The sequence below is a fragment of the Sceloporus occidentalis genome, unplaced genomic scaffold, assembly GCF_023333645.1.
Source record: "Sceloporus occidentalis isolate IW3139 unplaced genomic scaffold, rSceOcc1.0.p SCAF_9, whole genome shotgun sequence".
NCBI classification, from domain to species: Eukaryota; Metazoa; Chordata; class Lepidosauria; order Squamata; family Phrynosomatidae; genus Sceloporus; species Sceloporus occidentalis.
The window spans coordinates 30,201,449-30,214,164 of NW_028316989.1; the positions used below are offsets into that span (position 1 = coordinate 30,201,449).

General features: G+C 42.7%; 1 protein-coding gene across 2 annotated transcripts in view; it reads left to right on the top strand.

The window, feature by feature from the left end:
- The window catches only part of LOC149307158 (isocitrate dehydrogenase [NAD] subunit alpha, mitochondrial-like), a 14,732-nt gene continuing 2,016 nt past the window's right edge, over positions 1-12,716 (top strand). Inside the window, exons 1-10 of one of the 2 annotated variants that reach the window (XM_089538444.1) lie at positions 1-171; positions 4,263-4,301; positions 5,539-5,622; positions 7,870-7,984; positions 8,682-8,869; positions 9,101-9,234; positions 10,445-10,547; positions 10,639-10,703; positions 11,106-11,190; positions 11,879-12,031. In XM_089538444.1, coding sequence (XP_089394570.1) covers positions 145-171; positions 4,263-4,301; positions 5,539-5,622; positions 7,870-7,984; positions 8,682-8,869; positions 9,101-9,234; positions 10,445-10,547; positions 10,639-10,703; positions 11,106-11,190; positions 11,879-12,031 — 993 coding nt within the window. In that variant the 5' untranslated portion in view covers positions 1-144. Of the gene's footprint in view, positions 172-4,262; positions 4,326-5,538; positions 5,623-7,869; positions 7,985-8,681; positions 8,870-9,100; positions 9,235-10,444; positions 10,548-10,638; positions 10,704-11,105; positions 11,191-11,878; positions 12,032-12,716 lie in introns of both variants that reach the window. The other variant, XM_089538443.1, reaches the window with a different exon arrangement.

A 12,716-nucleotide genomic window follows, 5' to 3' on the forward strand; every position in this document is an offset into this window, starting at 1 on the left:
GCACGACGCGACGGAAAGCCCGGGCGTCCTTTCCTCCTCAGGACGCGAAGCCTTAGCTACTGTGACCGTGGAGGAGACGCCGCCGCCATTATTAATATTATTGTTACTATTATTATTGTGAGCGCTGGTGACGCCTCCTCAGCCATGGCTTCGACTTCGTGGGCGCCGAAGGTGAGGGGAAGGAGGGAAGCCGCCGCCCTGAGGGTGACCTTGGCCGGGAGAGAGTAAAGAAGGGGAAGGGCTGGCTGACTGGCCCCTCTCGCCCCGCCCCCTGACCCCCCACGTGACCTTGCCCCCCCAGAAAGAGGGGGGGCCTTCTTCATTCGCTCCCTCTTCGTCACGTGACCTTTTTAGCCTATAAGCCCTGAGGCTGAGAGAGTGTGACCCGAGGGCAGCCGTTCTCAGCCTTTGGCCCTCTAGGTTTCTTTGAGACTTCAACTCCCAGCATTCCTGGCCAAGGAGCCATTCTGTCTGGGGCTTCTGGGAAGTGGAGTCCAGAACACCTGGAGGCCCAAAGGATGAGGACCACCTTTTGCTCCTTCCCTTTGCCTCCCTCTGAGGCTGAGAGAGTGTCACCTGAGGGGTTTTCCCCTTGCCTTCCTTTGATGCTGAGGGAGTGTGACCCAAGGGGGGTTCCTGTTGCCTCGGTCTGGGGATGAGACAGTGTGGCCCAAGGGGCTTGCCTTTGCCTCCATCTGTGGCTGAGAGAGTGTGACCCAAGGTGGGGGGGTTCTTGTTCGCTCCCTTTCAGGCTGGGAGATGGACCCAGTGGGGTTTCCCCTTGCCTCCCTCTGAGGCTGAGAGCGTGTTACTTATGGGGATTTCCTTTGCCTCGACGTGAGGCTGAGAGAGTGTGAGCCACAGGAATTTCCTTTGTCACAGTCTGAGGCTGAGAGAGTGTGACCCTAGTGGTTTCCCTTTGCCCCCCTCTTAGGCTGAGAGATGGACCCAAGGGCATCTTACAGAGCTGGGGATGTTTAGCCTGGAGAAGAGAAGGCTAAGAGGTGATACGATAGCCCTGTTTAAATATTGGAAGGGATGTCATATTGAGGAGGGAGCAAGCTTGTTTTCTGCTGCTCCAGAGACTAGGACCCATTGAAGCAATGGATGCAAGCTCCAGGAAAAGAGATTCCACCTAATCCTAAATGGTGAAGAGTCTGGAAACCATGCCCTACAAGGAGAGGCTTAGGGAGCTGGAGATGTTTATCCTGGGGAAGAGAAGGTTAAGAAGTGACATGATAGCCCTGTTTGAATATTGGAAGGAAGGTCGTATTGAGGCTGGAGGAAGCTTGTTTTCTGCTGCTCCAGAGACTAGGACACAATGGAGCAATGGATGCAAGTTACAGGAAAAGAGGTTCCACCTCAACATTAGGAGGAACTTCCTGACATTAAAGGCTGTTTGACAGTGAAAGAAATTCCTCTCAACCAACAGTATATGTGTGTGTGTGTATATATATATATATATGTATGTATGTATATACACCCCACTCACTTCCATGCCAGCATGAAACTCACAATCATAGCACCCCAAAAAGATGGCCACCCAGCCTCTGTTTAAAGACCTCCAAAGAAGGAGACTCCATCCCTCTAATGTTTCTTCAGACTGACCGCGGCTTATGAGTTATCGTCTCACGAAGTTTCCTTAGCAGCATTCATTCAGAGGACGCCGGGTGCTGCCTTCCTCTTTGGCTGGGAGAGGGCCGCTTGCCCAAGGCGACCGAGCGGGTTTCCATGGCTGAGCGAGATTTGAACCCTGGTCTCCACCGTCCAACATTCAAGCGGCTTCACCACTCTGGCTCAGTCCTCAGCTGAGATGAATGGAGCTTTTAATCACTACTTGTGTAAACCCCCTTTTCCCTACTATGTCTGCTGTAGCTGGCACCAGAAATTGGATTTACGTAGGCTTATGATCTCTTTTTGTACTGCGTTCTAGATGAACGCAGAAAGTTATGTTGGCTGTTCATCCCCTCAAAACCAGAGGACTTTGTCTTTGCTGTTCATATCCATTATGTCCTGACAGTTGAGCACTTGGGTTATGTAGGGCCACTGGAGTAAGCGGCTGGCTGCGCTTGCCAAGTTTAGGTAGGGCATGGCACCCTGCCCTTGGTTGGAGGAGCCCAACGTTTTCTCTTCTGTTGCGGAGGGACAAAAGAGTAGCCACGGACCCTGCAATTGTGGGATCCCTCTGGTAGGAGCTTCCTTTGCAGCTGAAAGGCTTAATCTTTGGTCTTGGAGGCGTCTTATCCACAGGGTTGCCGTGACTCGAGGTCAACTCAACAGCTAGCAACAACAAGGAACCGTATTTTGCTTCTGGGCAACTTCCTGAGTACACTCATCCTTCTATATTTGCGGCTTTGATATTTGCAGATTTGATTAATGTGTTCTCTGTAGGAATAGCTAGGTCCTCCAGTGCAACTCTGTGGTCAACTTTAACTAAAAGTTGCATTGAAAGACCTAGAGATTCCTAGAGAGAATACTCTACTAGGCCTTTGTAGCTCCTCCAGTGCAGTTCTCTGGCCAGTGTCTGTCAGATGTTGACCACAGAGTTGTCCTGGAGGACCTAGAGATTCCTAGAGAGGACACTCTACTAGGCCTTTGTAGCTCCTCCAGCGCAGTTCTCTGGCCAGTGTCTGTCAGATGTTGACCACAGAGTTGTCCTGGAGGACCTAAAGATTCCTAGAGAGGACACTACTAAGCCTTTGTAGCTCCTCCAGTGCAGTTCTCTGGCCAGTGTCTGTCAGATGTTGACCACAGAGTTGTCCTGGAGGACCTAGATATTCCTAGAGAGGACACTCTATTAGGTCTTTGTAGCTCCTCCAGTGCAGTTCTGTGGCCAGTGTCTGTCAGATGTTGACCACAGAGTTGTCCTGGAGGACCTAGAGATTCCTAGAGAGGACACTCTACTAGGCCTTTGTAGCTCCTCCAGTGCAGTTCTGTGGCCAGTGTCTGTCAGATGTTGACCACAGAGTTGTCCTGGAGGACCTAGAGATTCCTAGAGAGGACACTCTACTAGGCCTTTGTAGCTCCTCCAGTGCAGTTCTCTGGCCAGTGTCTGTCAGATGTTGACCACAGAGTTGTCCTGGAGGGCCTAGAGATTCCTAGAGAGGACACTCTACTAGGCCTTTGTAGCTCCTCCAGCGCAGTTCTCTGGCCAGTGTCTGTCAGATGTTGACCACAGAGTTGTCCTGGAGGACCTAAAGATTCCTAGAGAGGACACTACTAAGCCTTTGTAGCTCCTCCAGTGCAGTTCTCTGGCCAGTGTCTGTCAGATGTTGACCACAGAGTTGTCCTGGAGGACCTAGATATTCCTAGAGAGGACACTCTATTAGGTCTTTGTAGCTCCTCCAGTGCAGTTCTGTGGCCAGTGTCTGTCAGATGTTGACCACAGAGTTGTCCTGGAGGACCTAGAGATTCCTAGAGAGGACACTCTACTAGGCCTTTGTAGCTCCTCCAGTGCAGTTCTGTGGCCAGTGTCTGTCAGATGTTGACCACAGAGTTGTCCTGGAGGACCTAGAGATTCCTAGAGAGGACACTCTACTAGGCCTTTGTAGCTCCTCCAGTGCAGTTCTCTGGCCAGTGTCTGTCAGATGTTGACCACAGAGTTGTCCTGGAGGACCTAGAGATTCCTAGAGAGGACACTCTACTAGGCCTTTGTAGCTCCTCCAGCGCAGTTCTCTGGCCAGTGTCTGTCAGATGTTGACCACAGAGTTGTCCTGGAGGACCTAAAGATTCCTAGAGAGGACACTCTATTAGGTCTTTGTAGCTCCTCCAGTGCAGTTCTGTGGTCAGTGTCTGTCAGATGTTGACCACAGAGTTGTCCTGGAGGACCTAGAGATTCCTAGAGAGGACACTCTACTAGACCTTTGTAGCTCCTCCAGCGCAGTTCTCTGGCCAGTGTCTGTCAGATGTTGACCACAGAGTTGCCCTAGAGGACCCAGAGATTCCTAGAGAGGTGTCCTCTCAGGTAAAATCATGGTGTTTTTGTTATTTGCAGTTTTTCCATATTCATGGGGGTCTTGTGCCCCTAACCCCAGCAAATATGGAGGGATGAGTCTAATCAGTGAATATTCCTTCTGCTAGAGACAGAGACTAGCCCAAGATATTGTAAGACTAATGTTACTTGATCCACCTGGGGTCAAGTCCCAGTAAATTTTGCCTTTCCTTTGACGCCTACAAGAGCAGAATGAGAGGCTCCAGCTGGAAAGTCTGTTGCCTTCGTTGTGTAAAGTAACCTTATTTCTGTCCTTGTCACGTTTCTACAGGTCTTTCGTTTACTAGGGGGTCTCAAAAGCCAAAAACAGGTGACCAGAAGTTTTGGTACTTCTGTGAGTATACTAGTATAATTTTCTTTTCCTTTTTAAGAAGTTTCTCAAGAAAGGGTCTGAATAGCAAAGTAAAACCAAGCCTGCCCCACCTTCGTGTCAGTTTAGATTAATCCGAAAACACCCCTGTGGTTGTAACTGAATTATAACGTGTATGTCATATTTCGCTGGAAAACAGGAATCTCTGCAAACGTGGGAGAAAATCCTGCTGAACAATTTTAAAAGCAACAAATGGGGGACTTCTGAAGCATTTTTTATTTTTAATTTCATGCCGCGGAAGAGAATTCTCTCTGAGGGTTTTCATACATAATCTGAATTTATATCTAATGGCTCAGATTAGCTCCTGGATGAATGTAAAACAGCTTCAACAGCAGGGCAGAAAAACCAAGTTGAGAACCTTCTTACTTTCCGCGCCATTGCTTTGAATATTTCCCAGTGTGCAATGTTATTTTTGCTATCTAGAGTAGATTCCTCTGCTTTTTAAGAGCTGAACATATTTATTATTAGAACGATGCATCAACAGTCATTGTATTACTATTGTTGATGCATGTCACCCATGCTGCCCTTTGCATACTTAGCACTTTCCTTATCTTTGTATCGTTTCAACATGATTCATTCTTCCTCGTGTCATGTTTTTAAATCTTGCTGTGGATTCATGATTGATGCATGTGCTGTCTGTTTTTTAAATGGATAGAAACAGGGTTTTGAGAATGTCTCTGAAGAGGGCTTTGGGTCAGCCACAGAGGTGCATGGGTTGTGGCATGTATTTCACAGATTGTGCAGCGTACTTATGCTCTACGAAAGAAATGTGGCTGATCCTAGTTTTCCTTGTGAGCATACAGAAAAACTTCATGCATTTATGACATTTACAGTTGAGTTAACAGTGGGGATTTTGTGAGGGTTTGAGGGATCTCCAGGTAATGTTCCCTGTGTAATAGGGAAAGAGGATTTCATGACATGATGGTAATGTAGTAACAACCACAAATGAAAACATAAATAGAATTAAATTATCATGGAGGATTGTAGCTTTTGTAGATATAAAAGGTTAAGAATGAGCTAGAATGACTGACAGGTGGGCAAAGCTGACTCTTTCAACTAAGTTTGAACACGAACAAATATATATATTTACACCATGCAAACTATAGGTGATCTGCAGTTTCCTGTGAATCTGTGTTTAATCATGGCATCTTCTGGGTCGTTCTTGTTTTATCTCTAGGTTCAGACAGTAACTTTGATCCCAGGAGATGGTATTGGACCTGAAATATCTAATGCTGTTAGGGAGATTTTTGAGGCCGCAAAGGTAAGCTCCCCTTTTCTTAGCTGCATGTGTTGCTTCTAACACTGCTAGATTTCTTCACTCAGGTTAAAAATGTTGAAGGTGATGGTAAGAAGAACAAGTGACCCTTTGCTTCAAGAAGGGATCTGTGCATCTCAAAGCAGCTGGTCCCCCTTTTCGGAAAGCACAGCAGCTGTGAAAGCAATGATATCAGCAGAAGACTTTGGAATCATAATCTGTCTCTTGAGTTGAGTTCTGAATGCCATGGACTTTGTTTCAGAGCTTTTGCAACAAATAGCATTGTATTGTGTGAATTGTCCATAAAACATTTATCCATACTCTATTAATTTTGAGAGAGCCACTCTGAATATACCAGACATGGACAAAGTGCAGCCCTTCAAGGGTGAAAACAACAACATAAACAAGATTCACATTTGAGCAGCAGGTTTTAAATCCATATTTGCATCACCACAATTCCTTCTAGGGGTGAAAGTGAAGCTGCGTGAGCTTAGTAGGAAAAGGGATATTCCCCTGGTGACTGTCAACTAAGAGCACTGAGAAAGAGCCCACCAATTGGGACAGGTTTTAAAAATAGATTAAGGGTGTGGATGAATCTGCTTCTAAATGTTAAACATTTAAGACTGATTCCAAACCCATATGAGCTCTGTAAAATTTATCCTGACCAGTACTGAGAGATTTCGAGAAAACTCTGAATTTGGGAAGAATTCTTTTATAATAATAATAATAATAATAATAATAATAATACTTTTATTTGTATTCCACTTTTCCATCTGATCAAAGCGGTTCACACCATGCCAACTATGTGACACATGTCACAATACAAAGCAATACAATACATCAAGCAGTACAATATATCAACAGTTACATCAACAATATTACACAGTTCAATAAAAGTCTGATACCATATACAAAACAGTTGTGGTTGGGCATCCAGATCTTAATTAGGGTGTTCTATCTCTAGAGAGAATCAGGGGGGTATGCTATCTGAAAAAGATAAGTTTTCAATGCCTTCTTAAAGACTTCCAGTGTGGAACATAGTCGACTCTTTGCCTCCTATTAGCTGTTTCGCTTGGATTTAGTAAACAAGACTAAAGAAATACATAGCATGCTGATCCACTAGGTATCCAAAGGTTTTTGTTTTCAACAGGGAAAAATATTGAACTAAAATTTTTTTGGGGTGGGTGAAAATCAGTGAAGTGTACTTTGCATGGTTTTAGCATTACTGTTGCATTCAGAGCGTTGCTTAGGAATTATTTGTACTGAAATAAAATTTCCTGGGAACGCTTTACTGGGCATATAGTGCACTTGTCAATTCTAAGGTAGGCAATTTTCTGTAGAGAACATTATGAAAACATTAAAAACTATTAATGTATTGATTTTAACATAATTTTTAAAAATTACACCTTTATTATTATTATTATTATTTTATTCCTAGGGACTAATTACCTGGAAAATTAATTACAACTTTTATTTTAGATTTGCCTAATATTGGGCTAAATCCAATCTTAGTGTCAACTAGAGCGGACACATTTATATTACAGGTGTACATCAATTAATGCAGTAGATGTGAGTTACTTCTTTAACTGAAAAAATTATTATTATTATTATTATTATTATTATTATTATTATTATCAACTTTATTTATAAAGTGCTGTAAGTTTATTTGGTACCTGAGGCAGAAATAACATGGAAAGAATGGGAATTTCTGGGCCCCACAAATACATAGACGAGGGTCAAAGACCTGTGAGAATATCTGTCATCAGTCATATTTGTAGGCATGATTTGAAAATGAAGGGCTTGTAAAAGCTTGCCTAAATTTCAGAAGTGTGAGCAGCCCTTTGTTGGTCAAACTTACAGAGTCTATACGACTTTGAAAATAGAGAGTTATTAGAAATCATGAAACAGTTCTAAAAATTGGGGCAAAGGGGTTCTACTAAAAATGGATTAGCTGCAAACTTTCCATCAGGGATTGTCCCCATTGCTGTTCCTCACTTTTAAAAGCATATAGCAGCGTACCTGCAATGACGGGTCAGACAGAAGCTTTCACGATCCCTGCAGGCTTATTATAGGGCTAGTCCCTGTTCTTCTCCAAAGCTTTCCATTATTCAGCCTAGAGGTGTCTGCTTTAGAGATAGTGTGTGTTTCCATATGCAGAATTTCCTTTATTTGTTTTTAAATCCCTATGGCAATCAATTGTTGCTATTCTTTTCTGAATCAGCTCAGACAGTAATGTGAAACCATTGTGTATAGGCTCCTGTTCAGTTCGAAGAAAGAAATGTGTCTGCAATCCAAGGACCAGGAGGGAAATGGATGATCCCTCAAGATGCCAAGGAATCCATGGATAAGAACAAGATAGGACTGAAAGGTATTTTTGAAACTACTGCTGAAATAAAGAACAAGGGAAGATTTGCAACAAGGGAGGACATCTGTTCTCACTGGGGAGAGGGGTAAATTGTCTTCCCCTACGACCCTCCACAAACCATATGGACTCTCCAAAATGCAAAAATGGAGCAGGGGCAGATGTGGCCAGAACTCTACTTCAGATTTTGAAAAATTGGCATTTTATATTGCCAAACAGTTAAAGGGAGCTTTCAGCCTATTTACAAAATGTATTTCTTCCTGGAAGCTCACAAGAGAGGCATTTACCATTGTGTTGGTCAGAAAAGGATGGCCCAAGGAGGTGGTCTCTGGCCACACACAAAAAAAATTGATTTGGGGGAACCACATGCAGCCTCAAAGATACTCTTTTCCAACCCCTCCTTTGCCAGCAAGCCTGTGCTTAATTTTGCATGAACAAAGGTCAGTCCTCTTTATTTTTATAAACCTATGGAACAATAAAGGTTTGTTCTTAAGAGCAGAACTGCACTTGCCAAAGAACTGGTGAAACCGTGAATGCGGCATGTTCTTCTAACTGCTAGCATGAGCAGAAGTACTCAGAAGTACCTCTGTACTCACTGGTGCTTGCTCTCAGATAAATCCCCTCTGAAAAATTATTGCCAAGAAAGCTTGTTATTGCTCTCAGTTGATACTCTGTCATTTTTTTTTTGTCTTCTTGTTTTCAGGCCCTTTGAAAACACCGATCGCTGCTGGCCACCCGTCGATGAACCTGTTGCTCCGTAAAACGTTCGACCTTTATGCAAATATCCGTCCCTGCGTGTCAATCGAAGGCTACAAAACCCCGTATGCAGACGTTGATATTGTCACAATACGGGAGAACACAGAAGGCGAATACAGTGGAATTGAACATGTGGTAGGTTTTTAAAATAGTAGCAATCCAAACGCTTCCCTCCCCACTCACCCCAAGAAGTGTAATACTCTTTGGCTGAACTAGAAAATACTGAAAACAAATTAACTCTTAACTACAATACGAGCTGCATTTAACTTTGAAGTGACATGCTGTGGAGGCATGATGATTCATAGGTTGTAATTTTTTTAATAACTCAGCTTTTTACTACCCACGTAACTCTTGTGTGTTTTTCAGATTGTTGATGGCGTTGTACAGAGTATCAAACTCATCACGGAAGATGCAAGCAAACGCATTGCTGACTTTGCTTTTGAATATGCCAGAAACAATCAGAGAAGCAAAGTTACAGCTGTGCATAAAGCAAACATTATGTACGTGATCATAACAGAGTAACCGCATTCTGTGGTTCAGAATTCTGACAGCTGTTTTCTTCTTGTCTTTCTGCTAAGAAGCATGTGCTGTTCAGCTACCATATGTCAGCTTTGCGAGGGAAAGCCAAATATCTGATAAAGCTTCCTTTCAGCAAGCAAACATAACTCAAAAGTTTAGTTTTTATCCCTTTTCATTACCTTTCAGAAAAGCACTTAATAGGATTTTGGCACATTAACCAACTAACAGTTCATGGTGTCCACACTTAAGTGAAATTATTGGCCCTATTCCCACTTTCTTAATCAGAGTGGCCAAACTACGTGAAGGAGGGAGCAGGAGCGTGTTTAGTGATACAGCCAACCCAGGTTCAGTAGTAACTAAGAGCAAGGCTGTGTTCAGGATAAAAAATCCCAGATTGAGCCTGTGTGGCATAGTGGTTTGAGTGTTGGACTACAAAGGAGCCAGCAGTGGTTTGGGTGTTGGATTGGAACTCCAGTGGTTTATATTGGTTTGGGTGGTGGATTAGATCTCCAGTGGTTTATAGTGGTTTGGATATTGGATTGGAACTGCAGTGGTTTATAGTGAGTTGGATGTTGGATTAGGATTATGATTAGAACTTCAGTGGTTTATAGTGGTTTGGATGTTGGGGGCTAGAGCTTGATCCCCACTCTGTCTTGGAAGTCTAGTGGCTGACCTTGGGCAAATCCCACTCAATCTCAGAGGAAAACTATAAGAAGCTGCCTCTGAACAAATCTTGCCAAGAAAACCCTGTGATAAGTTCAACATGGGATCCACATAAGTGGGAAACTACCTGGAGTCACACAACAACAGCAAGAAGCAGTGTCTTTATGACCATTGTGGAGGGTGGTATTGACTACTTCCTTTTTGCAGTGAAACCTCTGACTTTGAAACCCACCTGTCTCCTGCTTTGTGCCCCCGACATGGCCATTTTGGGAGCAGTTGGGAGATAGGCAGACAGCACATGACACAATAGTCTGCGGTAGACTTCCTGTTAACATTCAGAACTTGTTTGAATGTAATGAAGAAATCTATTTATGAAATATACTGTTAACCTTTAAACTCACAAGCAGAAGCCTGCCATAGGAAACTTGCGGGAATAAATCAGTGTGGTCCCTCTCCCCATCTCTGGATGTGCTACAGCTCTACTTTATATCCCTAACATTCTACTTCCTTACATTTTTTAATGTGCAGGCGAATGTCTGATGGATTGTTCCTGAGAAAATGCAGGGAAGCAGCGGAAAATTGTAAAGATATTAAATTTAATGAAATGTATCTCGACACTGTGTGTCTGAATGTGAGTATGTAACAGAGATATGATAAGGTATTTAACATAAATATTTTAAATCATCTTAAAAACGGCAACCTTTCTGTCTTTTTTTTCTTAGATGGTGCAAGATCCCTCAAAGTTTGATGTCCTTGTTATGCCAAATTTGTATGGTGACATCCTGAGGTAAGTGGACTTGATCTGGTGTAATATATTTATTTGATGGAGGTACTAGTCAAAGTATCTGACTTTATATGGGTTAGGATAGTACTGAAAGCTGTTTCTACCAAATCACACCATTGCTCCATCTAAGTATTATTAACTCTGGCAGCAGCTCTGTGGAGTTGTGGGCAGATTTTTTCTAACTCTACCACTACCACTAGAATCACTTGGTGGTCTTCCATCCAAGTGTTAATTCTGATTCTCTTTGGCCTCCAAAATCATAAAATAGCTATGTTCAAGGTGGCATAAAACAGCTTATTTCCCATTGAGCTCTGCTCACATGCAGTTTTATTAAACAGAGTGTGCTAAAAGGCTCTAAATGTACTACTTCATTTCTTTGTGTGCATTTCTTTGTTTTCCTTCCAGTGACTTGTGTGCAGGATTGATTGGAGGTCTTGGAGTCACACCAAGCGGGAACATTGGTGCTAATGGGGTTGCAATATTTGAATCGGTAAGGATTCAGCTATGGAATTAAACTCTGAAATGAAAAGTCTGCTCATTATCTCTTGGCTTTCCAATTTTGTTGTGTGTCGTGTTTGGCTTATTACAGCAGTAAATATTTCTGATATTAGCATTCAGTGTTTCACAGTAGTTTATTACTTGTAGAAAAGTAGACTCTTGACACACAAAAAACCCACATTATTTTGACACATTATTGAAATGTAACATTGGATGTGTATCTTGTGGGGCAGGAAGTTGAAAGACACTTAAACAACTGAAGTTGCCTTACATAGAAATTTTAGCCAGTATTTTGCTGAGCGGAGCGGTCTTTATATTGATCCATTCTTGGGAAAGGCTTTGTATCTTGGTCACATTTTGCTGTAGAAAGATATGAGATGTGGCAGTGCCTTGTCAATTCCTGGAGTTAACCAGCTTCCCTTCTTTTCTTAGTATCACAAGTCATCTTTCTTATTCAACTCCTTTTTTCATTCTTATTAGGTCTGCTGTAGAGAAAATCCCAGCAGTTTGTTCTTTTGTTTTTGGGGCGTTCGTTTTTATACTTAATAGAACTTGTAAAAATAATAAATAAATAATAAAAATAATAAATAACAAGAATTGTCATTTATAATATCTACTGAAAAAAGCTCTTATCAAGAGCAACCCTAGATTAGTGTAATGATAACTCCTTGCCTTTGTAGGTTCATGGCACAGCTCCTGATATTGCTGGGAAAGACTTGGCGAATCCGACAGCCCTTCTCTTGAGTGCGGTTATGATGCTGCGGCACATGGGAATGCAAGAATATGCCACCAAAATAGAGTCTGCATGCTTCGCTACAATTAAAGATGGAAAGGTATATCTTGATCGACGATTTCCTGACTTTGGCTATCTGATGATGCAGTTTCTAGAGGGGGAGTGATTTGGATAAAACTAAAAGTCCATGCCATAGAGAATCTGTTGGAAGAACCCTTTTTACCCCACTACTTATCTCTCGCCTCTGATGCTAGAACCAAAACCCTAGACTTTCTCCGTTAAGTTAACTGGTGCTTGGTTAGTATCCAATGGTTACCATCCTGTGCCATTTTTAGGGAATAAATAGTGCTTTTATAGAAATGTATTTTTTTAATTAGGAACTTTGATCCAGTCTAACTATTATGTTAGAGGAGGCTGTGCACAGGATTTGCATCAGTGGTATGTTCTCATACAAACATGGAGCTCTCAATAAATAATCCCAGTCCAACCCAGAATCTGCAACAGCTACCAAGATAATCACATTTGGATTGAGGGATTGATGTGGGTGTCTTACCCATAAGTATCATTTGCTCCAGCAAGCAACCAGACAACATTTGCTCACTGTTGTCCAGTTGTGTGAAAATAGGATGGCAGTTCTTGGAAAATACCCAGCTTTGGGGATGTGTATTGGAAGAGAATTCTTCAACAAAGAACCTGCCCAGGCCTCTGACTCTGGATTGTTTCCTTGCTTACTCAGGAATTACAATGCCACATGTTGGGTTGGATTTCAGTTCAGTCATAGTTAA